Genomic DNA, 26,741 nt, shown 5'->3' on the forward strand with positions numbered 1-26,741 from the left:
TTCTTTCTTTCTTTCTTTCTTTCTTTCTTTCTTTCTTTCTTTCTTTCTTTCTTTCTTTCTTTCTTTCTTTCTTTCTTTCTTTCTTTCTTTCTTTCTTTCTTTCTTTCTGTTTTGTGTTATGATTTGTGTTGTCTATTATTACACTTGTATTCCATATTCAAATCAAGTTTAAAAAGCTTCAAAAATTGTAAAAAAATAAATGACTGATAAACTGAATAGGAATCGTAAAATGAAGCGGTGATAAAGACGTGTCGTCATCATTCATTCATACCCACTCGGAGGTGCAGTAAGAGTGCTGCGTTCAAGTATAACTTAGGACTTTTGCGATGCCATGGCTACCTAACACTATGTATAAAATTAAATGATACATAATGATGAAACGGCCCACGATCTTTATACAGTATGCTCAACATTTTTGTCAACATTCTTTTTGCGTGCATGGTACACCTCGAGTTGCCGTTCTTGCTGGAAGGCGGAACGTCAAATCTTTGTGAGAGGACCTAAACGCCACATGGTGCTGGGGCGTGTGGGTTTGGCTCTTCAAGCCTTCAGTTCAGTCGGCGGGAGCAGAGCGGCTAGTCAAGGCGCGGCGGCTAAAGAAGCCAGCAAGCCGAACCGAGTAACGGACCACTGAGACATGCCCCATGACTTTTGAGAACGAATAACAGATCACAGAGACGCCAAAAATGACAGTGGATTTTGAGGAGTGTGTCAAAGATTCGCCCCGCTTCAGGTGAGTGATGCGTTTATGTGTTCGTCCACTAAATCGAGCATTTAAGAGTTTATCTATTGGCAGTGAATTAAGAGTCATTAATTTAAATATATACAGTATGTGATTTTTAAAAAATTAAGATACAAAGTATTTTAATACTTATTTGAATACTATTTTAACTGAAGTAGTACAGTATTTTCAGTAACATGAGATTAGAGTTTTGTTTGTGTGTGTGTTTTTAAACAATGCTAATGGATGTTTTGCTGAAGTTTATGCTAGTTATGTGACCTGCTATCCTTTGCTAACTGCTCAGGAACAAACATTAATATTATTGAAAAGTTTTGAGGAGATAAATTTGTCCTATGTTTTGATCATATGAATAACAAACAGGGTTACGTTGGCCTGAGTGACATTTCCCCCCCTCTTCCCCTTGAATTTTTGTGGGTGTTGTGGGTCAACGTCAGAGTATAACTACCTTTGTGGTAAAACAAAATGTTTTGAGTAAGAACTCAACAGCAACAATTAAACCAGCATTAGTGTGCTATACAGGCTGAAGAAGAGCGCACATGCCCTCTACTGGCTAACGGCAGGCAAAATATAAATCCACAATTATTTAATCTGACATGTTACATTTTAAAAAAATCTGGTTCAGAGGATCGATATGCATACATCCGTAGAATGTACCTACCAAATTTCATTGTGCTCGTCCAAAATTAAATAAAAAAAAAATAGTGTACACACTACCGACATGAGACAGAAACATCTGACGAAAACAGGTTTTAAGCAGGTTATTGAACGTGGATTTTAAGTATACTTTTTGTGGATTTTGCCTGAATAATGAGCTTTACCTGCCTCAAAACTATTGAAAAATGCAAACTGGTTTCCTTTTTTTTAGGAAGAATGCTAGCTTTCAGATGGAGTGTTGTTAGTGTAAATTGTTGACTTTTTCTTCCGTCCACATGTGACTGAAAAAACTGTTACTGTTGTTTGGATGGTGACATGTTTGTGTTTGTTCTTGAACAACAACCATTAAATGCCGTTTCACACTCAACTCAGCCAATGGGACCTTTGAGGACCACTTCATTGACTAAAGTATTGCATCAATCACTGGCTGAACTTGTCCCACATTCCTAATTATTCGTTTTATTTGAGAACAGATTTTGGGGGACCCATGGTTAATAGGTTCTGCGTTCGACTCTTTGATTGTGGAACATTTGGATTGCAACTACTGAGATCTGATTTTGTGGGTTCAAATCCAGGCTTCAGCCTTCCTGTGTAAGATTAGCATGTACGTGCCGTCCCTGTGTGGGTTTTCTCTGGGTAATCGAGTTTCCTTCTACATTCCCAAAACACTGTTTGCATCAGCTAAAATATGCTCTTGCACATCTGGGAGAAAAAGTGGTAGAGAGAATGGATGGATGGGTAATCTGTTGATAATTTTTGCCATTTATTTAATTAACATGTTTTGTTTTAAAATCTGATTATCTTAACTGAGGGTTAAAAACTGTTCATTAAGCTGAATGCTTGTTTGTCTATGAACTAGTATGTGTGTTTTCATAGGCTGCAGCTGTCATTTTTTTTTTGTTTTGTTTTGTTTTGTGAAATTGTGTGTTCTACAAATTATCAGATTATACAAATACCTTTATCAATCCTTGACCACTTGCAGGGCTATTACCACACATTGTAACTTGCGTTGCTGGTCTATTAAATTAGCTAACAATGATGTAGCGATCCAAGTGTCGACTGTTTTTTGTAATCGAATTACTAAAGTTGAGTGATCATAACAGCCTTACCTTTGACATTGCTAAGTGATGAATGAATTTTTTTGTATATCATACCCATCTATACGCTGCAAAAGAAGTCATTTATCTATTGACCTGAGGCAAGTGCTTGCAATAGTCTGCAAGTATTTTGCCAAGGTTGACTTGCTTCAACAGTACAATTCTACATAAAAAAGGGTATGAGAGAGCTGTTCAGTGGTCGTTGATTAAGGGCACGGTTAGTACACATTTTGATTACAAGGATTTTTATCTGTTTAAAAAAACTCGATGGAAGAAACCTTTTCAAAGTATTTGTGCTATTGAGTAGATTAAACCAAATCCCAATACAGGGGAAACAAAGGAAAACCTGTTTTGAATAGTTTGAATCATTGTTAAAATGAGTGAGAGGAAGGCAATAAAACAAAAACTAAGATGTTTTTACAAATAGTCATTTTATTTTAAGGTCATATCGTCCAGCTGTGGTGTGAAGTCAGAGGCCGGAAAATGATTGGTCTTGGTTATTGCGCTCTTCTAAAGCCTCTTTTGTGGAAAGCCATATCGCAAATCAGGCATCTGCTTTCCATTTGCTCCACTATCTGCCTCCACCGCTGCCCCTTTCCTCTCCCCCTCCTACTTTGCGTCTGTCCTCGCCTACATGAGGAAAGACCTCATGTTCAGCATGTGTTAACTGTCCAGGCCAGAACCGGACCAGGGCCGGGCCGGAAAATGCGTCAGTGTGGTGGTTTTTCAAAAGTAGAGGTCACCGTGAGAGGAGGACGCTGAGGACGCTGACTCCCTTGCTCTGACAGCTCATCCTGAGTCACAGGCTACAAACACTAATTCTTTACTTTATGTAGATTTTCAATACATCAGCCTTTTATAGTATTCTTTGGTATTCTGCACCAAAAAGACTGACTTGAAATTTTCAAGCATGGTTGGACTCGAGGGCTACAAAATTGACTGATGGACAATACCATTTGTCGGTAAATAATGCAGAAAATATTAAGATGTAACCTAGTTTATTTTTATTATAAAATAATGAATCTCATTTGAATAATTTTTTTTCTTTGTAATTATAAAGATGTGCCTATTACAGTATTTAAGTAAAAATATATAAAGTGTCTACTGTATGTTGAAATGTTTAAGTCTATTGATGCTTGTATTTAAGTGTTGACAATGAATCAATGTATTGTTATATTCCACTAAATAAATGAATAAACAGTAACCACAAATAAAATATAAATAAGTTAAAGTAAAATTGAATATAAAGTAAAATATTTAAAAATGGTATCATTATGAATCATATACGTATTAAATTAATGTTAGCATATTTTTCAGACTATAAGGAACACTCTTTAACTTTCCCCCAAAAAAGACAGTGTGCCTTACTATCCATTATGTATGAATTCTGGTTGTTCTCAATGACCTTGAACCTATTTAGGTGGAGCATAACATTAATATGCTACTCCAATAAAGTTCTCAATATCTACAGTACATTCATCATTTATCAACACAGGGAGTGGACATCTGAGTGTCCTTATAGACCACGGTAAACAGTTTTAATGTGCCACATGGGAGTTGTATATATGTACTCCCATTGTGGTTGTGTATATTGTTTTATTTATTAGGAGAAAGCAAAAGATATGAAGAGGTTTTGGGGGAACAGAGAGAAAGGAAGCTGACTGAAGAGGAGAAGAACTGAAACAAAAAAATCATTAAACACTTATGTTACGTAAGAACATAGTGATGCTATCGTAATGGAATTCTATTTACCCGTGGGACACCATGTATGGGGGAAGGGGGTTAAAGGGAAAAGAGTAGAGAATGAAGGATAAAATAAAATAAAATGGTTATTGATTTGGTTATAAAAAAAGTGCTGCTGATTGACATTTTTTTTCTTGTGTGCAAAGCACTTCTATACATTTTGTCAATGACTCATTTATTTTCTTTAAATAAACTAACTAACTGATCGCTAACTAGCTTAGTGCTCCCCTTCTTTATGGCAATCGTCAACAACATGCAGAGATGGATAGATGGGAGCATGGATACAGTTAATGGAAGTGGCATAGGGTCACGAAAGATGGTGATGTCATGGCCTGATTGTTGACCAAGTAGAGGAAGCACCTGGAGGAAACCTAGAAGGAAGTGAGGATTCATCCTTGATTTTCTGCTTCCTATCCATCGATTTCATTGCTTTATTATTTTTCAAGATAACGTTTCAGCACCATATTACATTTAGTTCCAAGTGCATCCTTGCTGACATAAACTACTCATAAAATTTGAATTTATAAGAATAATAAGTAGAAGCAAACCAATAATTTACAGAGTTGAAGATTAGCGCTTACAGTAATTGGCAATTTAAACATAGCAAATCCCTGGGACTTAGCCCTCATGCAAAAAATCAAGTGAGTTGTATATTTATGTAACCCCCCCCCAGCCCCCATGTGCCAACTCAAAATATGTCTTCATGTGGAACCGGTCCAATATGCAAAGAAGGTCTGGTATCACTTTGCATCAAAGTATCAGTGACGTTGTAAGTAGCAAACTTGTTTGAAATAATGTCACTTGCTAATACTATCAGGGGAAAACGTGGGAAAACATTAAATTCGCAAATAGGATTTTCTCTTGATCTGAGATTTTATCTGAAGGCTTTGTCTTCCAGCTGTAGATTGCTCTAAATGTAGATGCTTGCAGACTCAGGCTGAGATGTTCTTTGGTTGTAATCAAAGCCGTTCCACCTCAGCAGCAGCTCCCAGACAAGGAAGTGCTACTTGCATGCTTCACACGTCTGCTATGTCGCTCTGCAGCAAGCCAAGCTGCGTGCTTAGCTAGCAAAAAATGCCGGCAAGACTCTCGGCACACCGGGACCCTGTGAATGTGTGAGGGAGGGTCGCTGAGGGATTTCTGCTATTTCTCCAAAATGTCAGACTGTTGCAGGAAATAAAGATGCTCCTTTTGAGAGGATGTCTTTTGTATGTCTTCTCAAAGGAACACTGTGTTTACATGATGAAATTGAAGAAGAACAGAGCCAGTCTACTAAGGAAGTTTCAGTGCTGTTCTGAAACTATTTAAAGGAGGCATATTGTATTAACAAAGGAGCTTATCATTTATTTTATATAAATAGTTTTGTGTTTGGAGGGCCTGACAACCCATAACATAACCAATTCAATCTTTAGAAATCTATGACTCTGAAAATATACCATTGAGGAAGCATTGAGCAAGACCTTTTGCACTTCTGTCCACTGTCAGTGAGAGCAATTAACATAATAACTGCCCCTACACTGAATTTGTCAGCCACAAGGTAAGCATAGCTGCAAGGGGTGCTATTTTTTTGGGCAGTGTCACCTACTTGTTTCCTCCTTGCTTAGCTGCTTCTGATACTACAAGCAAAGATGAGGAGATGGTCACATATCCTGCCCTCTCATTCTCATTAAGAAATATGCTGTGCTTAATTTTTGATTAATTATTTGACACCTGGGAACTCTTGAATTGTGTGAAAAGGCGTAGCACGTACCTTTTTAAACCCTTATGGGGTCATTGTTTTATGAAGAAGAAGTGAAAACGTTTCCTTGGTCGCAGCCAAGATTCCACTCTTTTTGTAAACTTTGGATTCCTGACAGTGGGAGAACAGCCACATTGTACAAATGTGGTGTTTTATTTGAATGTTCCAATGAAGGAATGTTCTTATTTACAAGACAAGAATCATGTCTTTTTAGCATTGGTAACTGTTGAATTCCATCATGAGGGGGAATTTACATGCATGGTAATATGATGAAATGATTGGTCCCAAAGGAGGAAGTTTTACCAAAATCCAAGTCAATCACCTCAACCTGAATTGGCATGACCTTGCATTTCACTTGGTAAAGACAAAACTGATAAAAAATGCCCTAAATATATAAAGGAACGGAAGACTGTTGCAGTAGAAGCCTGGTATAGGAACAGCAGGTATGAAATCAATTGGCTGGTGATAGATATGTGTTAAAGACTTGACAGACTGTAAAAGATTTTCAACCAAATGTTAAAAAGTGAAAGTTTAATGTATGATTGTAAATTCGTCCTATTACCGTATTTTTCGGACTATAAGTCGCACCTGAGTATAAGTTGCACCAGCCATAAAATGCCCAATGAAGAGGAAAAAAACATACATTAGTCGCACCGGAGTATAAGTCGCATATTAGGGGGAAGTTTACTTGATAAAATCCAACACATAGAACAGATATGTCATCTTGAAAGGCAATTTAAAATACAATAGAGAACGACATGCCGAATAAGTGTACAGAATAATTTTACGTGATGCATGAACAACGAAATGCGAATGTACTGTCCTCACCAGGATGCTACGGCTCGGTCCTGGCTGTACAGCGAGCTAAACTCCCAAATGACGATGCTGGACGTCCGTATAATTTGTTGACTTTATTTTGGCCGTCGTTATGACACCATCATTTGAAGAGTGAAACTAAAAATAGAAATAATACAAATCAATTTCGTCCTCGATACCAAACAGGTTCGCATCAACGTAAATAAATAATAATTAGCTGCTATCATAGCCATGACACAAACGGTTAGCATGCGTTCGCTAGCATTAGCACATCGTTCAAACAACCACAGGACTTGCTCCAAGTGTCCGATCACGGGTGGAAAACACACAACAACAGAAAAGATGATACACACAGGCTTTGCCTCTGTAGAGATATTTTACAAGCAAAATAAACGTAGGTTCGCAGCCGTTTTTCTCTCTCTCGCTAACTCGTCCATTCGCTCAGAGCTGCATAACTGTCCGTCTTCTTCTGGCGTCTAAGCACTCTTCTTTGCGTAAACAAGTGCGAGTGCGCCCCCACTTGGGCGTGAAAGCGCCACAAACTAAAAGCATGCATTTCAATATAAAAAAGTAAAAAATACAATTGAACACACATTGCCAAAGGCAGAACGCAAACGTGGCCAAAATTTACTTGATAAAATCCAACACATAGAACAGATATGTCATCTTGAAAGGCAATTTAAAATAAAAATACAATAGAGAACAATATATTGAATAAGTGTACAGTATGATAATATTACATGATGCATGAACAATGAAATGCGAACATGGCCGGTATGTTAATGTAACATAGCTATTAAGCGTTATTCGGATAACTATAGAGTAAAGAACATGCTAACAAGTTTACCAACCCATCAGTGTTACTCCAAAACACCAAAATAACATGTGAAATGATATAATGTGTGAATATTTTCACACATAAGTCGCTCCTGAGTATAAGTTGCACCCCCAGCCAAACTATGAAAAAGAACTGCGACTTATAGTCCGAAAAATACGTTACTTTAGCCCTTAAAGAGTGAGAGGTGTTGAGAAACTGTTGCAACTCCCATACTGTTCAACTGATTTGGATGTGTTTATCCCCAAATTAAATTACTAGTTTGTTTCATTTCAAATCTAACCTTACCCTACCACCTTTCTCTGCGTCAGTGTAAAGATGTTTGCGTGTGTACGCGTGTGCCTTGTGTGTGGTCAGTCAACTCACGAACCCAGCAGGGACCTCTGCAGCCCACATAAGCATGGTTTCTATGGCAACAGGCCCAGGGGGCACCATCCGTTTCCATTATCGGGTTAATGGGAGGTAGGCTGGGGTACGATGATATGGGACGGCGGGGGGTTTATAGCTTTGGGTTGTTGACTACTGTTAACAGCTGTCCCACATTGTGGCACTTCTGGACTAACACTATCACTATTGACTGAAAAGAGTGTTCTAAGTCATGTATTTCGGCCACACACCCATCTACATACTGTGCATACAATCTATTACATTAAGCAAGCACCAAATGAGTACTTCATAAATTAGGTCTTAATTTAACCAGTAATGGTAAATGGAGAGTACTTGTACAGTGATCCCTCGCACTCAGTCCATCGCGGATTTTTTTTTTACAATTAAAGAATAAATACAGATGAGCTGTACTGATCCGATCACGTAGTCTCCCTCTTCCTCCCCACTGGAGTTGTTTATTAAAGTTAACAATGACTGACAAACGTTAAGGTTTGATCTTTCCATAGATGCTTGGAAGCCGAAACTTCAAAGCGCTGCATGCGTCAATCATCGTTTAGCTTGTTAAACAGTTGCTGTGGCAACTCATTGTGTGTAAGTGAGCAGCTTAAGAGGACTTACTCAATGAAGCATTTAATAAAGACAAGCATTTTTTTTTACTTTATTCTTGTTTAAAAATAACTTGGTGGAACGGTAACATGTTTAAAACTTATTTACATTTGAAGGGCTTAAAAACCATTTATTATAATATATACACAAAAAATATATATACTTCGAGGGGAAAAAAGAGAAAAAACATGTCTTATAGGTATCTCTTTCCAATGCTAAATTTGAATAAATACATTGAACACACACAAAAAAGATATTTTTTTGGGGGGTGGGGGCATGTTACTTTGCGTTTTTTCACTTATTGCGGCGGGTTCTAGTTCCGATTAACCGCGAAAAACGAGGGATCACTGTGTAGCGCATTTATCTACATGTTTACCATGCCCAAAGCGCTTTACAGTAGCACACATTTACCCTTTCACGCACAAATTCACCAATGGTGCTGCTGCCGTGCAAGACTCTGACAACCGATTGGGGGCAAATTAGGGCCCAGTGTATTGCCCAAGTGCACTTCAACAGTAGGCAGTCGTAGTCAAGAATCGAATGGCTGACCTTACCGTCCCAGGACAACTCGAGCTACCAACTGCGCCCCGCCGTCCACTAATGTTAGCTACTAGCTGGTGTTGTTGCTATGTAAATATATTTTTTCACTTTGATATAGTTTATTAACATTTGATTTTATCCAGAATTAGTGCTAGTCAATATCTCATTCACTCCATGGCAGTTTACTTGAATGGCTTTAGCTAGACCTTCAGTAACTCCCCTTGACTAAACAAAAAAATTTTCTGCAGGCATTAATGAACAACTTGATTTGCTCTTATGTTTTAGGGCAAACATTGAAGATGTCGAGACAGAGGTTGTGGAGATTGAGGCAAAACTGGACAAGGTAAGTGTGTTGCTGTTTGCCCCGTGTGTGCAAAATGAATGTAAAGCTGCAGATTGTTGCACACAATCCTTCTGACACGCATCTAATTAGAATCTCAAACATTGCTACCAGTTTTGAAAAATCCGCAAATTATGTGGAATTATAAAAATGTTCATTTTTATCACTGATTATAGCCGATGATGCCAGTTATGTTTGATGGCTTGCTCTAAAACTAAAGGTGAGACGAACATGTTACTTACAATTATTTAATAAAAAAGGACTTGATTAGTTACAGAGTATATTATTTGATTGAAAAGCGGCATGGAAAATGAATGAATGAATGATTCTTTCATCCACTAAAATCATTTCAAATTAATTATTCATTACTTTCACTTTTTTTTTCACTAAACTTACTACGTGCATAATCATGATTTATTAATTATGAAGCCTTTAATTAGATTTTATTTTAATTCAAGTCCTATCCTTACTTAAAACACAAAAATCCAAAGTCATTTTGCATTGTTTAATTTAGTAGGCAGAAGTGCAAGAAGCCATACCTGAAAAAACATAGTAAGTGTGTCGTTTTGATCTGGATTGTCTGTTTTCTGATCAGATTTGAGCCATTTCCGAGGTTAATCTTGATTATGTCCCACCATTCATACTTAACAGGTGTTTGAACCTAATTTTCCCAAACGAAAAGTTTTCACCATTGCTTGTTGGCCGTGCGTGGCTACAAAGTTTCACTCGCGATAAAACAGAAAATTAATAATTAGGGTCCAAGAATGATTTTTTTAAACCGATATTGTCCAACTCCAAAAATCAGATATCGAGATCAAACCGAAAAATGCGGTCATGGACTTAACATATTATTGCTAGTTGTATTGTGATGCCCAGTCAATTGATCTGCACACTTATTTTGGAGATATCTAATGGTCAATAGGTATAACTGCTGTGCTAAGCTGTGACCAGCACTTGTACAAAGGCAGAAGGCTTCCTCCTTCACTTTTAAGGCGACATGCATATTGGTCCAAAACCAATAATGAAAAAACAATATCATTTTTAAATGCTTTTATCCACTGATATTATCGGCTACCCGACAAGATCGGACAACTCTACTAATGAATTAATTCCATAGCCCCAAAGCATGTTTGACTAGGCAGCATGAAATCTGGAAGGGACATCAATCATGAGGATACACACAAAAATGTTTCAACAAGTGCCTGAAAAGAAATAAAGGCACCCCCCCCCCCCCCACCAATTTGGTTTGAAGTGATCAATTTAAGGTAATCTATTTCGTTGCTCTTGCAAAACTACTCGAGATTTTGTCCTGGGTAGTGCCAACTTTAAAACATGAGTACTTAAGGGATAGTACACCAGTAATTTCTACAATTGTTTTCAACATGGCGTTAGAGCATTATGCTTTTAAATGTCCATTTTAGGGTGATTTTCTAACTGGGACTTTCAAAGACTTGTCGAGAGTGTCCAATTGTTACTATATCTTAAATTTTGTAGAATGAAATTGTTGAGGTGGTTGCAGCTCAACGTTGCATTCGTAGGAAGAATTGACGGAGAATAAGTCGTCTTTTAGCCAAAACGTGGCGTGTTTAATTTCTACTGACATGCGGATACATCCTCTCTCATTGCTGTCTTCACAGGCAATCCCACAAATCAAAGTAACCAAAGTCAAACACAAAGAAGTAATAAATGTAGCACTTTAGACAATTAAGTCCCATCCTGCCATCTTGTGGCGAAAAGATAATATGTCAATAATAACAAGCAATAGGAACATTATTTCAACATCAACTGAGGACACATTTATGAATACAAAACATTTCCTCCGCCATTTCTCTCAACAGAAATATAAGTCTTTTGCCCTGTTTGTCCATACAGTTGGTGAAGCTATGTGGTGGCATGATAGACGCTGGGAAAGCCTATGTCAGTGCCAACAAACTTTTCATCAACGGAATTCGGGATCTGTCGCAGCAGTGCAAGAATGATGAAATGATCTCGGTGAGAAGAAGTGAATAAGCATCAGTTTGTATTGTTTGGTTTGTGTATGAGGCATCCGGCTACGTGTTAAACCATTTCGACTCGCCTCATATAAAAGTCCTTTATCAATATTTTGCGTCCCTGTACATGTTTTGTATTTCCTGTACATCCTCATATGATGACAAAATGGCAGAAAACCCATGTGAGAAAAAAGGAACAAAAAATTTTTAGTTTTTATTATTTCTTTCCCAAGAGAAAATTGATAAATACGGTAAGTAGTTTTCCTCAGCTAATTGACTAATTTTTCTTCTTTCCTTTCTTTTCTATTCTTGGCAGGAATGCCTGGAAAAGTGTGGTGAAAGTCTTCAGGAAATCATTAACTACCACATAGTAAGCACAATTAAAAAAGTAATTTGACCTGTCATCTTTTTCTTTGTTTTTTTATGCAATGCTTATTCCAAATGAAGGAGCAGCCTCCACAGTGCTTTTGAAGGAGCCATAATGTGCATTTATTTAGAATTGTTGCATAATCTCAATATCATATCTGTGGCCTATTCCACCACTACTTTTATTTCATCCAATTGTTCATATTTCAACCAGATGAGACAAGACTGAATCGAACATGAGAGCAAAAATACCTCACTATTGAGAGTCTTCAAAGGGGAAGTGGCCAGTATGCGTCACAGCATTTCAGCAGGTTGTAACAGAGCGATTAGAAGAGTTAAAGAAAGGCATAGAATTGGGCATTCTAAGAAATTAAAAAGACTAAAGTGTCTACATTTTACTGTTCTTCTCCTTAGGTTGTTCAAATTAATGCAGGATTAAACTGTTTCAAACCTTGTTTGTTAACAGAATTGGCTAGTAGTAAAACTGATTTTAAAGTTTAAGAGAAGGAAACTTTATTCTGTGATAAAATGGGATGTGTTTTTTAATGCCAGATCACCAAGCTGTCCTGAGTCAAGATATCTGGCTTTGCTTTTTCTTCAACACGGAGTCACTAGTGGTTGACTTTTAGTAGCTTGCGGCCGCATCGAGATGCCATCGAGGCCACAGGTTTATTTCCGCTGCCCAATTGTAGTTGTTTCTGTGGGACAAACATATCTCATGATAATTTTCAAGCTCGGGTCAACTGGAAGTCGCGGTCGTCTATTTAAAAATGTAGTCTTGGAAGTTTGCTCAGACTCCCTATAAAATACAATATTTTGACAGTTTGGGATGGAGGCTCACATTTCACCAAATGTCCGGCCTCCTCCCGAATGTCCGCCACTCCTCCACCCTATCTGCCAGATTGACCTATTTAGTGGGAATGTTGCAGGACTTTCTGAGCATGTGCTCCCAGTGTGAAATAGAAGCTTCTCAGATTGAAAACATAAAAATAAAAGTGCCATTATTTGGGGAGGGGGGAGGATGGGGGGATAAATGGCCAGTTGCCACACACATTCCTGCTCCATTCATTCTCGCCAACTGACTTTTCCTTTGAATGTGAACGTGTGCTCCATCACTCTCTTTTGGTGCGCAAGTACATTCCATGGGATTTGAATTAGAAAAAAAAGAGAAGAGGAATAAGATTTGTATTGAGATAACAACACCTTGATGGCTATTGTTGAGTTTCAGTCACATTCCAAGTTGTATTTTTTATGTCTATCTCATTATTTCTTTTTTAAATGGTTATCCGGCGGCACGGTGGCTTAGTGGTTAGCACATCTGCCTCACAGTTCTGAGATCTAAATTGTCCGTAGGTATGAGTGTGTGCGTGAATGGTTGTATGTCTCCTTGTGCCCTGCGATTGGCTGGCAACCAGTTCAGGGTGTCCCCTGCCTACTGCCCGTAGTTGGCTGGGATAGGCTCCAGCACCTCCGCGACCCTCGTGAGGAAAAGCGGCATGGAAAATGAATGAATGAATGAATGAATAAATGAATAAATGGTTATCCATTCTTATTTAAATTTTTATTGTGTATTTTAATCGATCCTCGTTTCTAATTTCTGTCTCAGAACTGATTAATTACTGTATATCAATATTGGGCTTACTGTCGCCTGTAGGTTCTGAGTTGGCCAGTAGATGAAGCTCGGCGGTTGTAGTTCATTTTGATTTCATTAGAGCAGATCTGGTTCATCTATTACCTTCAATTTCAGCCAATGAATTGAATGAAAAATAACAAAACTAACCGAGCAATGACAAACTACACTTTCCATATAAGTAATAGAAATGTATAGGCATTTTACGATTGCATATTTTTGCGCCGGAGTCAGAGTCACCTGATTTTGAGTCCAGAGCTAGTAAGATATATTTTAATTTCTTTTGTCAATACCATTGTATTTCTGGATTATTTTGTTACTTTTTGTCCTTAAAAAGTAAAAAAAAAAAAATAATAATAATAATAATAATTAAAAATCCTATTCATTTCACCCAATTACAATCCTCTGAAAAATGGGGGATCGGCCCGATTTCCGATCACGTGGTTGGATCGGGGACATCCCGAGAAAAATATATTGTTTTCATTAAGGATAATACATGTGATAACTATACGCTGTTAAATGGCGCAGGGTTAACACAGTCTGTTCCCTACCATTGCCTAGTCAATTGTTTATCTCAATACTCTGCAGTTGACTGCCAAACACTACAATGTTTGTTTATATGGGTATGTGCCTTTTGATTGACATGTAATCAGTCTGTTGTTTATCAATATGTGGCCTGCCTTTGCTGGAGGCACGTTCAGTGTGTAGCCTGCCTCATTTCCAATTCATCTGAGCCCAGCTCACTTGACACTGTTTTTAAAGTTTTTATCTTTGTGTCACAGATGCTTTTTGATCAAGCTCAGCGTTCAGTCAAGCAGCAGTTACAGCACTTTGTCAAAGAGTGAGTTGTCATCTTCATTATGCTCAAGACAAATTATTATGTTAATACTTATTTTATTTGTGTCAACACAGCACTCGTTCGACACTCAGTCTTGGTGTATACCGGTAGGCAGTTTTATGTAAAATACTCCAACTGTTTCATCATTATGGGGCAAAAAGGAGATAAGTCACTTTGAGAAACATTTTGGAAAATTATCAGAAAATAAAACTGAGGATGATTCAAGGCCATAAATTATTAATCATATGAATATAAAGTCATGTTTCCTTTATATTTATCAGGGAAAAAATGTATATTTTTAAGAAGCCACAGTTTTTCAAAGGAGGGGGAAAATGAACTTTTTTTCTTTTTCCTTTTTTTGTCGTATTAAAAAAACATAAGTTTTGTTGTTGTTGTTTTTCTAAGAAAAATAACTTTGGGGAAAAAAAGGTGGTAGTAATAGTAGTAGACTTACGCTGTCATTTGTAAGGGTATAAATCATGAATTTCATGATGATACAATAGTATATCAATTCTTTGGACATTGATAGGATATTTGCGAAATTACAAATTTGGTTCAACGGCCTTTGATTGAGTGTATACAATATTATGTACATTTTGAACACAATCAGTTCCATTTCACCAAGGAAAATTTTTTAAAAAGCCAAATCAGTTTTTATGTTTTTGTTGATTTTGTTTGCGAAGAATTTGAGACATTTTAATGAAATGCTTCTTGAAAATGTTTAAAATCTTTTAAATATTTAGCGTTTTGATTGAATTCGATTGTTTTAATAAGTCGATATCCCAATCAGATGTACAATATTAATTGTTAGTTTGATTTTTGTCTTGATAAGTGGAGACTGGGTCACAATTTAAACGTACAATTTTAATCAGTACAACTCATTCAAAAGTCACTTTTTCCACAGTTCTTAAAGTGATACATAGTTCATTTGTTTAGGGACGTGCGCAAGTTCAAGGACACAAAGAAACACTTTGAGCGTGTGCGCGAGGACCTGGAGATTGCACAAGTAAGGAATGCGCAGGCGCCCAGGAACAAAGCCCACGAGGTAGAGGAAGCCACTTGCGCACTCAGCGTCTCGCGAAAGTGCTTCCGTCATCTGGCCTTGGATTACGTTCTGCAGGTGGGAGATTAAGCATCAATATGCCTCTGGGTCTATATTTTTTCCTGTGCTTTTCATTAATGTTTGAAGCCATGTGACAAAAGTGCGTATCTTAATGTGCCCGCGTCTCTGAAAATGTTATTTATTAATGTATGCTGTGCACATCTTCTCCCCGCAGATCAATGTCCTTCAGGCCAAGAAGAAATTTGAGATCCTGGATACAGTGAGTCTTGTTTAAATTCCATTCAAACTTAACTTTGTATAAATATACATACAGGGTGTGATGTATGTCTCCCTGTCCAGATGCTGTCCTTCATGCATGCCCAGTACTCCTTGTTCCAGCAGGGCTACAAGCGGCTGGAAGAGATGGACCCCTACATGAAGAGGCTGGCTGCTGAAGTGAGCAAGTCATCCTTAACGTCTCAATCAAAACTGGGGCAATAAACATGTTTTTAAGCTAATCTTTTACATTTGGGTGAAAAAGTGCTGCCTCAACAGTGAAAATATAGTCTGTTCGTGTCCTTGTTTTTACTTGCTTCTTGCCTCACACTGGGGTTGTCATCCTAGCAAAAACTTTTTGTGAGCACTTTCTTATGTGTAACAGACTAATTTCATTGAGACTAGAAAAAACAATAAATGTGCCTTGTGACTTATAATTTAGTAACTGTCCTTTCCTTTCAGTTGGATCAGCTGGTGATTGAGTCAGCCATGGAGAAGAGAGAGTTAGAGCACAAACATGCGACCATCCAGCAAAGGGTGAGTTGGTATATGCGAGATACATTGTGTCCTTTTTATGTCTTCTCATGGTTGCAAAATGAATAACAGACACCAGGTGTGACATTAAGCAACATGCTTGGACTCCTATAGTGCTTGGGCAAAAGCGTGAAGCGGATCAAACTCACAAACTGTTAAAGTTATTACTGTGATATGATTGCGCTGTCAATCGCTTAAAACTCTCTTTATAAGGCAAGTGACTATTTTTGGTCATTTGACATAAAACTCAATTTAACCTATAAAGGCTTAAGGGATCATCTTGCTCCAGTGCTAGCCTTACTGCACTAACAACCTCTAACATTCAGCATTGACACCTCATTTAGTGGAACATTCTGCTGCCCAAATCTGTACTACAGCTTTTACCAGTTAAATCCACACTGAAGTTATTCACTGTAATATTCCAATGTGAATGCTGTTTCAACATGCTTCTAATGTTTCTTCCTCTTGTCCCTCTTTTTTACTGCTCTCAGACACTCATGCAGGTGAGTCCATCCAACATTTTTTTTTAACCTAAGGAAAATTCCACACATGAAGGGAGTGAATATTACTTCCAATTCCTGGTGATTGACAAATGTGTGGCGGACCATGATGATCTCATTCGTTCATCATTGAAATGTTTGCTCACCGGCTTTCCCAGGACTTTGCCTACGAAGAATCCAAGGCTGAGTTCAACTTGGACTCTCCCAACGGGGTGGTGATGGAAGGTTACTTGTTTAAGAGAGCCAGCAATGCCTTTAAGACGTGGAACAGGTGGGACATAAGACTCCAGAATCCCTTTCTGGAGGCGGGCTAACCATTCCTTTATGCTCTCTAGACGCTGGTTCTCCATTCAAAACAGCCAGCTGGTTTATCAGAAGAAGTTCAAGGCAAGCACAATTTTCAATGTTCAATCTGAACAAAGTTGAGTCTCACACATTGTTTCATCTCCTGCTAGGACTCTCTGACAGTGGTGGTGGATGATCTCCGTCTGTGTTCCGTCAAACCCTGTGAGGATATTGAGAGGAGATTCTGCTTCGAAGTTGCCTCCCCGACCAAGTAGGACTATTTATTCAGTGCATTACTAAAACTGAGTAGAACTAACTGCAACATGTGTGTCACTGCACTGGCTCTCTTTAATATAAAAAATTTATCCTCCCTATGACTGCAAATGCTGCTGCTCGAGTACTGAATAGAATGAAAAGTGATCATACTTCTCATGTCACACTTATTCTTGTTTGTGTTCTCAATCCTGTCAGGAGTTGCATGTTGCAGGCCGAGTCAGAGAAGCTAAGACAAGCTTGGATTCAGGCTGTCCAAGCCAGCATAGCCTCAGCCTACAGGGAGAGCCCTGAGAGCCTCCGCAGCGAGGCTAGTCACATGATTTCTAATTACCCACTCATCCTCTTTACATTTAGAGTTCTTTATATCAAGACAAATGCTTGACATTCATCCATTCAAAACCTTTATATCTACCCATTTACACCCATTCAGTAACCTGCATCACATCTACTCAGTCCCATGCTTTTCCTCTATCGTGATATCCACTTAGGTCTAAACTCATTTTTGTCTAGGGGCCACATTGCAGCAATGGATCCCTTCAGTTTTCTTATGTCTGCCAAGTCATATGATTATATGATGGTCTCTGGCTTCTTATACACTAAAAATTGAATGATACCAAACGCTCGAGACTACATTTTTTAATAGGAGCCCTTGCAGCACCTAACCTGAAATCTTGGGGTCGAAATTTGAAAATGTATCTGAATCAAGTAAAAATTCCCATTCCTGCTCATTTCCACTATATTAATGATGAAAACAGTACTTTATTAGCTCATTTATGTATTATTCATTCAATAGTTGGGGAAAAAAAAAATAAATGCAAAATTGCATATCGTACAGGCGCCAGAAGTTTCTGTACCAGCACTAACATTTTAAATTTACCTGCATTGTTCCAAATTTTAGGGCCAAAATCATTCCATTAAGTCATTTGAGTCTAGAGACTTAATAGAGCGTGTTTTTTTATTTATTTATTTTTAATTAATTAATTTTTAAAAATTTAATTTATTTAATTAAAAAATTTATTTAATTTATTTTTTAAATAATACAGGGGTGGGCAAACCGGTCCTAAAGGGCCATAGTGGGTCTTGGTCTTTGTTCCAACAGATCCTGCACTAACAGTACAATAAACCAATGAAGTTTCTACTAAAACAAGAAGCACCTGACTGCGATCAACTGATTGCGCTTGCAAGACACCAGATTGATGAAAAGGTTTCCTCATGTTGGGTTGGAACAGAAACCCACACCCACTGTGGCCCTTTGTGGAATATTTTGCCCAACACTGTCCGAATTCCTGGTCTTGAAGCCAAGAGAAAGTGTTCTGTTCAGGAAGTATTTAATTTATTTTAAAGGGAGATTGATTTTTTTTTTTTTTTTTTAATGCTTACGACAATCTGAAATGTTATTATTAAGCAAGAACCATTAAATTGATGCAAATATGTTCCTTCGTCGGACCACACAAAATCAGATGACAGGTCAGATCTGGCCCCTGGGGCTTCAGTTTGAAACCTGTCCCGATAGACCATATAAGATATACATCTAATTAGAGATGTTGGTTGGATGTGTTTCTTTTTCCCTCAAACAATTGTGTTTTTTTCCCGCACATTACAGTACTGTATTAGGATTAATAGCAGAAAACACTGCAAACATAGAGAATAGAATAATAAAGTTTTTAATGAAACAGTTGGGAGTATCTTCTCTCTGGGAAGAAAAAAAGTCTAGATAAAGGTACACATTTGAGCAAAAAAAAAAAAAAACATTCATTCATTCCCAACTTTCACTTCATCTTAACTACTATAATTTAGGGTGAAAGGGTAAGTGATTAGGATGCGTAGTTTTGACGATGTCTCCCGTATTTTATAGCATCTAGACAGAGCGGCGTCGCCATCCACGAGCAGCCTGGACTCGGCCAGCGAGTTGCGAGAACCCGGCGGCCGTGGTGATAGCATCCTGCAGAGGATCCTTTGCCTGCCGGGCAACCAACAGTGCTGCGACTGCGGTCAGATCGAGCCTCGTTGGGCTTCCATCAATTTGGGGATTCTGCTGTGCATCGAGTGTTCTGGCATACACAGGTCTTTTGATTAAAAATTCTAAATGTTTTTTCATACAGGGTGACCCAAAAAAAAGTTTACACTCAGTTGACTGCTTGTTTAAAAGCCATTGAAACATATCTAAATAGGTTGTCATGCTTAAGTGATTCATTAAGGTCACTCAATGCAGCTGGTAATCTCTCGTCTCTACAATTCCTGTGCTTCTGCTGAAAATGAAGAAAACTTTAGCTGTACATGAATTGCTGCGTGCCGGTCTGACACCTACTGAGATTGCAGCAAATCTGAGAATATCCAGATGTGCAGTCTACAAAGTTAAAAAGAAGCTGAAAGATACTGGAACAGCCTCACGAAAACCTGGGTCTGGAAATGCCCGATCTGTGCGGACCAAAAAGTTTATTAACAAGGTGATATGTGGCCACCCCAGAGTCCAGATCTCAATCCCCTGGATTATAGCATATGGGCAACTGTGGAGGACAGTGCCTGTAAGAAGCCACAAACTTCTGTGGCAGCCTTGGAGAGGTCCATTGTTAGATCTTGGGAAAAGATGACAGCATCCTACATAAAGAAGACTTGTCAAGCGTTCTGCAGGCGCCTGGAGGCTGTTGTGACACTTAAGGGAGGACACATTGAAAAATTGAGTGTACTGTACATGTTCTTTACAATAATGTATAATTTGTGGTTAAATTCTAATTCTAAGCTGAATAAACATGGCATTTAAGTTGTATTATGGCAGTGTAAAATTTTTTTGGGTCACCCTGTACTTTGAAATAGTGCATCTTGATAATATTTCTTTAATATGCTTTTGACAAAATACCCAAAACAACTACGGACAGTTGTACATCTTATCTGTACAGACACTAAATAATATGTGCAACCAACAACACTGCAGCTCTGGTTGTCTTTTTGCTGTGACATGATGCTTGAAAATGGTTGACCTTGAGTTAACCTCGCTGCACAGTCATAGCTATTAAAACTTAGTTTTTGAAGTTGTAAGAATCAGTCAGATATTTTATTTCACACTTGATTGTCCGGCAGGCATTCCACAAGAATACTTTCCATTTAAATTTCTGGCCAGCTGTTGAATATTCATGGTGCGTCCCTCGAGTCACACAGGAGACAACATGGCATCACTAGTTGCTGGGTTACCAGCCGCTGCGTGCATGGAACTTGAGAGGATTAGCATCACATTAATGTCAGCGTCCTGGGGAGCGGCTATCCTCAAAGTGATCGACCAGTGTCTGTTGTGCCACCGCCCTCGTGTCTCACTGAATTGTCACATTGTGTTTGGTTCCAGAAGTCTCGGCGTTCATTGCTCCAAAGTGCGCTCGCTAACGCTGGACTCGTGGGAACCGGAGTTATTAAAGGTGAAGCACTGAGCAACTGGATTGACTATGAAGAACCGGTCCGACAATCAATAGAAACGAAGTCAACTATATAAGTCTATTCTCAGCCAGTATTTAATTGCCAGGTCTTTGTAATGCAAAATATTGTACCATATTGTAAGTTTTTCCAGCATTTTTGTGAGTAGCGACCTGCGAAACATCTACTAGTATATATTTTTTTACACGTATTTACAGTATTTTGAAGATGGGCTCCTTTTTTTTATGCCCAATAGTAATTTTGGGGCTCTAAGTGGGACTTAGAATCCTTTATTTTATACATTATATAAACTAGTGTATAGAGTGTATATATAAAGTACAAGTAGACTGATTAATGGTTCAAACCTGTTATACTTGAACAATAATCAAAATATATTAATACTGCAGAGCAATGTTAATTAAAAAAAAAAAAAATCAGTTTTTTTAGGTATGATGGCTGTTTTTACAAACCTTATGAGGCTGATCTGTTTTCTTAATCACACAAACTTGTTAACAATAGCATCCCTATTTTCATAAGAAAATGGTGCATTTAACTTATGAGCTTGTTTTATATTTTTAAAATTATTATTATTATATATTATATTTAAAATATATATATATATACAATGAATGAAACATGAAAGAAACAAGCATGTCATAGCAACTTGGACCTTAGACCAAAAAACTTGACCTGCTAAAGAAAAACTGAGATTTGTTTTGGATTCCACACCCAAAGTTAGGCAAAAACTGCTGTTAGAACAAAAACAACAGATTTAAAAAAAAAAAAAAAAAGAAAAGAAATAGGATCCCTATTTTTTATAAAAATATGGAAAGCACTTTACTCAGCCTATGTGCTTTTAATATGAAAAATATTGACATACAATGAAATACGAAAGTAACATGAAAAATAGTCATGAATGCATTGTTTAACACATGTTTTTACAAAGGATATGGCTAGTTGGAGAAAAACTTGATCTGATAATATAAAAACATAACTTTGGATTCCGCACCTAATGGTTTGTTAAAAACTGTTAGCATTCATAACACAACATTTTTTTATTTTTTTTTTAAAGAAAAACATATTGTGCAGTCTAAATACATTTAGATCATTATTATTATTATTATTATTCATTAAAAGAGGAGTGGAGTTTAAACATTTTAGCAAAAACAATGTGCCATACGGCGGGTAAGAGGGCAAACTGGTCATCATCGTGATTTTATTTTTTCGGTTGCAGCTAATGTGTGAGCTGGGTAACGGTGTCGTCAACCACATTTATGAGGGCTCTTATCACGAAGGACAAGGTGTCAGCAAAGCGACAGCGTCCAGTTGCCGGTAGGTGAATAGTGAGGCCCAACCTCCCGTCTTAAAAATGGAAGTCCCAGATGTGTTTGAAAAAGCCTGCAGTAACGGACGTTGGCCACTGGGTCTGGCTTTTCTGCCAGTTTCCATTGAACCTCCATTCTAAACTGCTCGATTTCACCATCAAAATATACCAGTTCACACTTTGAATTTGAACTGCATGGGGACATAATGCTTCATGACAACTGGGAGTGGATTTTTTTGGTATCACAATCATTAAGTCGTAATCTCGCTTTTTGTACCACAAAGTCATGAGAGAGCCACTTACATTTCTAGGATCATTAGGAATGTTTGCCAAGTTGGCACGTTGGGGTTCCCGTTCATAGACTACAGTAGAGAATTCATACTATACAAATACCCCAAATATGAGCTTCACGTACGTGGACGAAAAAATGCCGCATGTCATGGCAGCAGCCTGAAGCAAGCTTGAAATGGAAGTCTGTGAGGTGTCGTCACCCGCACTCTGTCCAGTTCTTCTTTGCAGTCTGTGGTGAATATGCTGCAAAATTCAGGCCAGAACAACATGTACACCTGATTTTCAGATTTTAGATGTATGTTAATATAGTATTCACAGAGTGGTTGTTGTGGTAGTTACTAGTAAAATAGGAACATTTATATTTAAAAAAAAAAAAAAAAAAAAAAAAAAAAAAAAAAAAAACACCCACTGGATGCGATGGACATCGTCCAATCCAAGCCAGCCCCTCCAAGTCAAAACAGATACGACTTCTATCACTGTCAATGACAGTTTATGAATTAAGAATAGCACATTGTCAAACATTGTTATAAAACTGTCCAGGATTTAACAAAAAGTGATAAATGCTCAAAGACCACCAAATCTGCAAATTTTGGTCTTGCAGACAAGAGAAGGAGGCTTGGATTAAGGCCAAGTATGTGGAGAAAAAGTTTATAAAGAAGCTGACTGCAGTGGCGAGTCTCATCAACGGCGACAGAAAGTTGACGCGGCGCTGGAACGTACAGAAGTGTCGGAGGCACAACAGTGCCACCACGGTACCGAAGACAAGGCGGAGATACCGACAGGAGCCTCGCAGCACTTCGCCATCCAGCCTCTCTTCAGGTTCCGTCCTCTACTCATGTGTCATACACATTGTGGATCATTGTCTTTTGGCAACTACTATAAATGCATAATAAGCACGAGAAATTGGAGTTATGATCAACAATGGAGCAGAGGGAGTGATGGATGGAAGATCTTAATGAAAACATTTATTTATATTTCAAAGACAAACTGACTGACACCACCGATAAAATGTTACTTTTTTTTCTCCCCCCCTTTTTAGGTTCTGTCAAGTCCAAACGAGAATCCTTATTTTGTCCAGATGAACTGGATTCCCTTTTCTCCTACTTCCACGCCACATCTGGACCTCGAAGTAAGACATGTGTACACACCATGACGGATGTGAGCTCAAGGGATGATACTACAAGCACAGAACGAGATGACATAGAGCTCGCATAAAGATTTGCAAAAGAAGTCTTAAAGGGATCCAAAGATAGAAAGACATTTAGCTGTTAGAACATAAATGCTATTACTAATTTAATTTAATTTAATTTAGTATAACGAGTTATACTAATTAGAGATTTAAACCCCTCTTAATGTTTTCGTTTTAATAACATTTGTAAAATTATTTTAACTAGTAGGTCGCCATTATTGTTGTTGACGTCGCAGGGCGGTGACGTCACATGGGCTCGCTGCCGGACTTCCACAGTGTCACTCGTGAACTACATAAAGATGTGGTCGGTTCTGCCCTTCCAATTTGAACCTGAACGTAACATTAATGAGAAGGATAGCCCTGTCGATATTTCACAAAACAAGCAGCAAAAGCAAAATGCACATCAAAAATAAGATGAGAGGAGTAGCGTACATGTGTCAAGTTTGCTAGTGACAGCTAGCACTCCTGCTCTAGTGACGGAGCAGGAGGGTGATGTGATAAAATGTTTGCAGATCTTTACTTTGATCCAACTAATTCCAATTTTATTGTAACGTCTACAGGGTGACCCAAAAAAAAGTTTACACTGCCATAATACAACTTAAATGCCATGTTTATTCAGCTTAGAATTAGAATTTAATCACAAATTAAACATTATTGTAAAGAACATGTACAGTACACTCTATTTTTCAATGTGTCCTCCCTTAAGTGTCACAACAGCCTCCAGGCGCCTGCGGAACGCTTCTTTATGTAGGATGCTGTCATCTTTTCCCAAGATCTAACAATGGACCTCTCCAAGGCTGCCACGGAAGTTTGTGGCTTCTCACAGGCACTGTCCTCCACAGTTGCCCACATGCTATAATCCAGGGGATTGAGATCTGGACTCTGGGGTGGCCACATATCACCTTGTCAATCAACTTTTTGGTCCGCACAGATCGGCACTTCCAGACCCAGGTTTTCGTGAGGCTGTTCCAGTATCTTTCAGCTTCTTTTTAACTTTGTAGACTGTACATCTGGATATTCTCAGATTTGCTGCAATCTCAGTAGGTGTCAGACCGGCACGCAGCAATTCAGGTACAGCTAAAGTTTTCTTCATTTTCAGCAGAAGCACAGGAATTGTAGAGACGAGAGATTACCAGCTGCATTGAGTGACCTTAATGAATCACTTAAGCATGACAACCTATTTAGATATGTTTCAATGGCTTTTAAACAAGCAGTCAACTGAGTGTAAACCTTTTTTTGGGTCACACTGTAGAAAGTGTCACCTGCTTAGTAAGGTTGCAATTCATTATTATGGGAACTTATACAACACACGGCTGCTGTCTGCCGCACCTCTGTAAGTCCCGCGGTGCATTCAGGAACGCAAGCGAATACCGCCACAATAACCCAATTCGTTACATTATTATGGAGATAGGCAGCATCCAGAGCTGTTGTGTGGATGGCATTAGTACACACACACACACACACACACACACACACACACACACACACACACACACACACACACACACACACACACACACACAGCGGTTTGATTATGTTTTTGCAACACTTTACCTTATTTTTGTCACGTAAATGGGCTGTCCACGTCGTCAGTGATCATCCTGCCTGTGTCTCAGTTTATCAAATGTTGCTACTGAGAGTCCCAAAGCTTGCTTAAAAACGAATGAATAAATGTTTTAAACTTAGTTTGATAGCTGGCTATTCACATCATTTTCTGCCCAACAGGTTATAATGACGCCTTATTTTGCACATTGAGATCTAAGAGGACTGTCGTGTACTTTATTTGTACATGAAGCATGTGAGACACATTGTGAGCAAACGTGATTCTCTTTTCCACTCCACACTGGCGCTGTAATAAGGGAGTGTTCAAGACCACACACTCAATCAATAGTATGTATATTGTTTATCAATCTACTAGCTGCAATCAGTTACTCAAGTCCTTAGATGAACAGTACTCAAGTCCTTAGATGAAGAGCAACAAATGGTCCGCGAATGGGGAAGTGAAGCTTGACCATAAATTAGACAATAAATGCAGAGGGGTTGCGTACAACGGTTTATTGAACACACACAAAAAAACATGCAACCGCCAAACGGGAGACAATAGAAAAAACGGGCAAAACCGCAGTGGGATGCTGTGAAAGTAAGGCGAAAAAAAAAATAGTGGTAGATGATTCAAATAACCAGGGCAGCAGGAATATGAAAAAACCCAAGCAAAGTCTCCTATTAACCGGGAAGCAAGTTTTCGGACTCTCAGGAGCAACAACTTATAAACAAAACAGGATGATCATCAACTACATGGACAGCGCCTTTACGTACAAAAATAAGGTAAGGTGGTGGAAAAAAATAAACCGCTGCGTGGATGCTAACTATCGCCATAATAATAATGGAATAAGTTGGATCACACAATAGTTTACCGTGAAGATCTGCAAACAGTTTTTCATATCACTCTCCTGCTCCATCACTAGAGCAGGAGTTAGCTGTCACTAGCAAACTTGAAACATGTAAGCTACTCCTCTCATCCCATTGTTGATGTTCATTTTCCTTTTGCTGCTCGTTTTGTGAAATATCGTCAGGTCTATCTTTCTCACTAATATTACGTTCGGGTTCAAATTGGAAGGGCAGAACCGACGACAAGTTTATGTAGTTCACGAGTGACACTGTGGAATTCCGGCAGCGAGCCCATGTGACGTCACCGCCCTGCGACGTCAACAACAATAACGGTGACCTACTGGTTAAAATGATTTTACAAATTTTATTAAAACGAAAACATTTAGAAGGCTTTTAAGATCAAATTATTATAACTCGTACTAACATTTAACTTTCAAGAACTACATGTCTTTTTATTCAAGGCTCCCTTTAATGTTACAAAAATTTGTTTATTTAAAAGATTAAAGCTTGATTGTACTTCTGTGTAGTCCACTTTAAAATGGCGGATGTTCACACCGATTTATTTACAAGCTAAGTCTATTTTATATCTTATAAAAGTACTGCCGTGTGTTGCACAAACACACATGCATGAAAAGTATCCACTCTATCTTGATGCGTCCATGTTGTGGCATTTCTTTGTCCGACAGGCCTCAGCAGTGACAGCGGTTTGGGCAGCACTGACGGTAGCACTGACTTTTTGGTCCTGGGACCGGCAGTGGATAGCGTGACAGAGGAAAGTGAGTTCATATCAGTGATCCAGACTCCAATTTTTTGCAAACAAACCGCAAGAAATTTAGTTGGTGACTACCTTTTCACACACAGTGATTTTCTGTTGAAGAAAACATGCAACCCCAGTTGTTCTTAAGAGGAAA

At 38.3% G+C, this 26,741-nt stretch overlaps 1 protein-coding gene across 1 annotated transcript in view; it reads left to right on the top strand.

Moving 5' to 3' along the window:
• Positions 1–520: 520 nt before the first annotated feature.
• LOC130909072 (arf-GAP with coiled-coil, ANK repeat and PH domain-containing protein 3-like) overlaps positions 521–26,741 on the top strand; it is a 33,780-nt gene continuing 7,559 nt past the window's right edge. Inside the window, exons 1-20 of the mRNA XM_057825161.1 lie at positions 521–733; positions 9,444–9,501; positions 11,371–11,490; positions 11,806–11,859; positions 14,268–14,326; positions 15,260–15,443; positions 15,601–15,645; positions 15,726–15,821; positions 16,104–16,178; positions 16,667–16,678; positions 16,834–16,946; positions 17,011–17,062; positions 17,131–17,231; positions 17,432–17,543; positions 19,092–19,300; positions 20,574–20,643; positions 21,873–21,970; positions 22,855–23,072; positions 23,293–23,382; positions 26,517–26,606. Coding sequence (XP_057681144.1) covers positions 687–733; positions 9,444–9,501; positions 11,371–11,490; positions 11,806–11,859; positions 14,268–14,326; positions 15,260–15,443; positions 15,601–15,645; positions 15,726–15,821; positions 16,104–16,178; positions 16,667–16,678; positions 16,834–16,946; positions 17,011–17,062; positions 17,131–17,231; positions 17,432–17,543; positions 19,092–19,300; positions 20,574–20,643; positions 21,873–21,970; positions 22,855–23,072; positions 23,293–23,382; positions 26,517–26,606 — 1,903 coding nt within the window. The 5' untranslated portion in view covers positions 521–686. The remainder of the gene's footprint in view (positions 734–9,443; positions 9,502–11,370; positions 11,491–11,805; positions 11,860–14,267; positions 14,327–15,259; positions 15,444–15,600; positions 15,646–15,725; positions 15,822–16,103; positions 16,179–16,666; positions 16,679–16,833; positions 16,947–17,010; positions 17,063–17,130; positions 17,232–17,431; positions 17,544–19,091; positions 19,301–20,573; positions 20,644–21,872; positions 21,971–22,854; positions 23,073–23,292; positions 23,383–26,516; positions 26,607–26,741) is intronic.

This window comes from Corythoichthys intestinalis, chromosome 2 (assembly GCF_030265065.1).
Source record: "Corythoichthys intestinalis isolate RoL2023-P3 chromosome 2, ASM3026506v1, whole genome shotgun sequence".
Lineage (NCBI taxonomy): Eukaryota > Metazoa > Chordata > Actinopteri > Syngnathiformes > Syngnathidae > Corythoichthys > Corythoichthys intestinalis.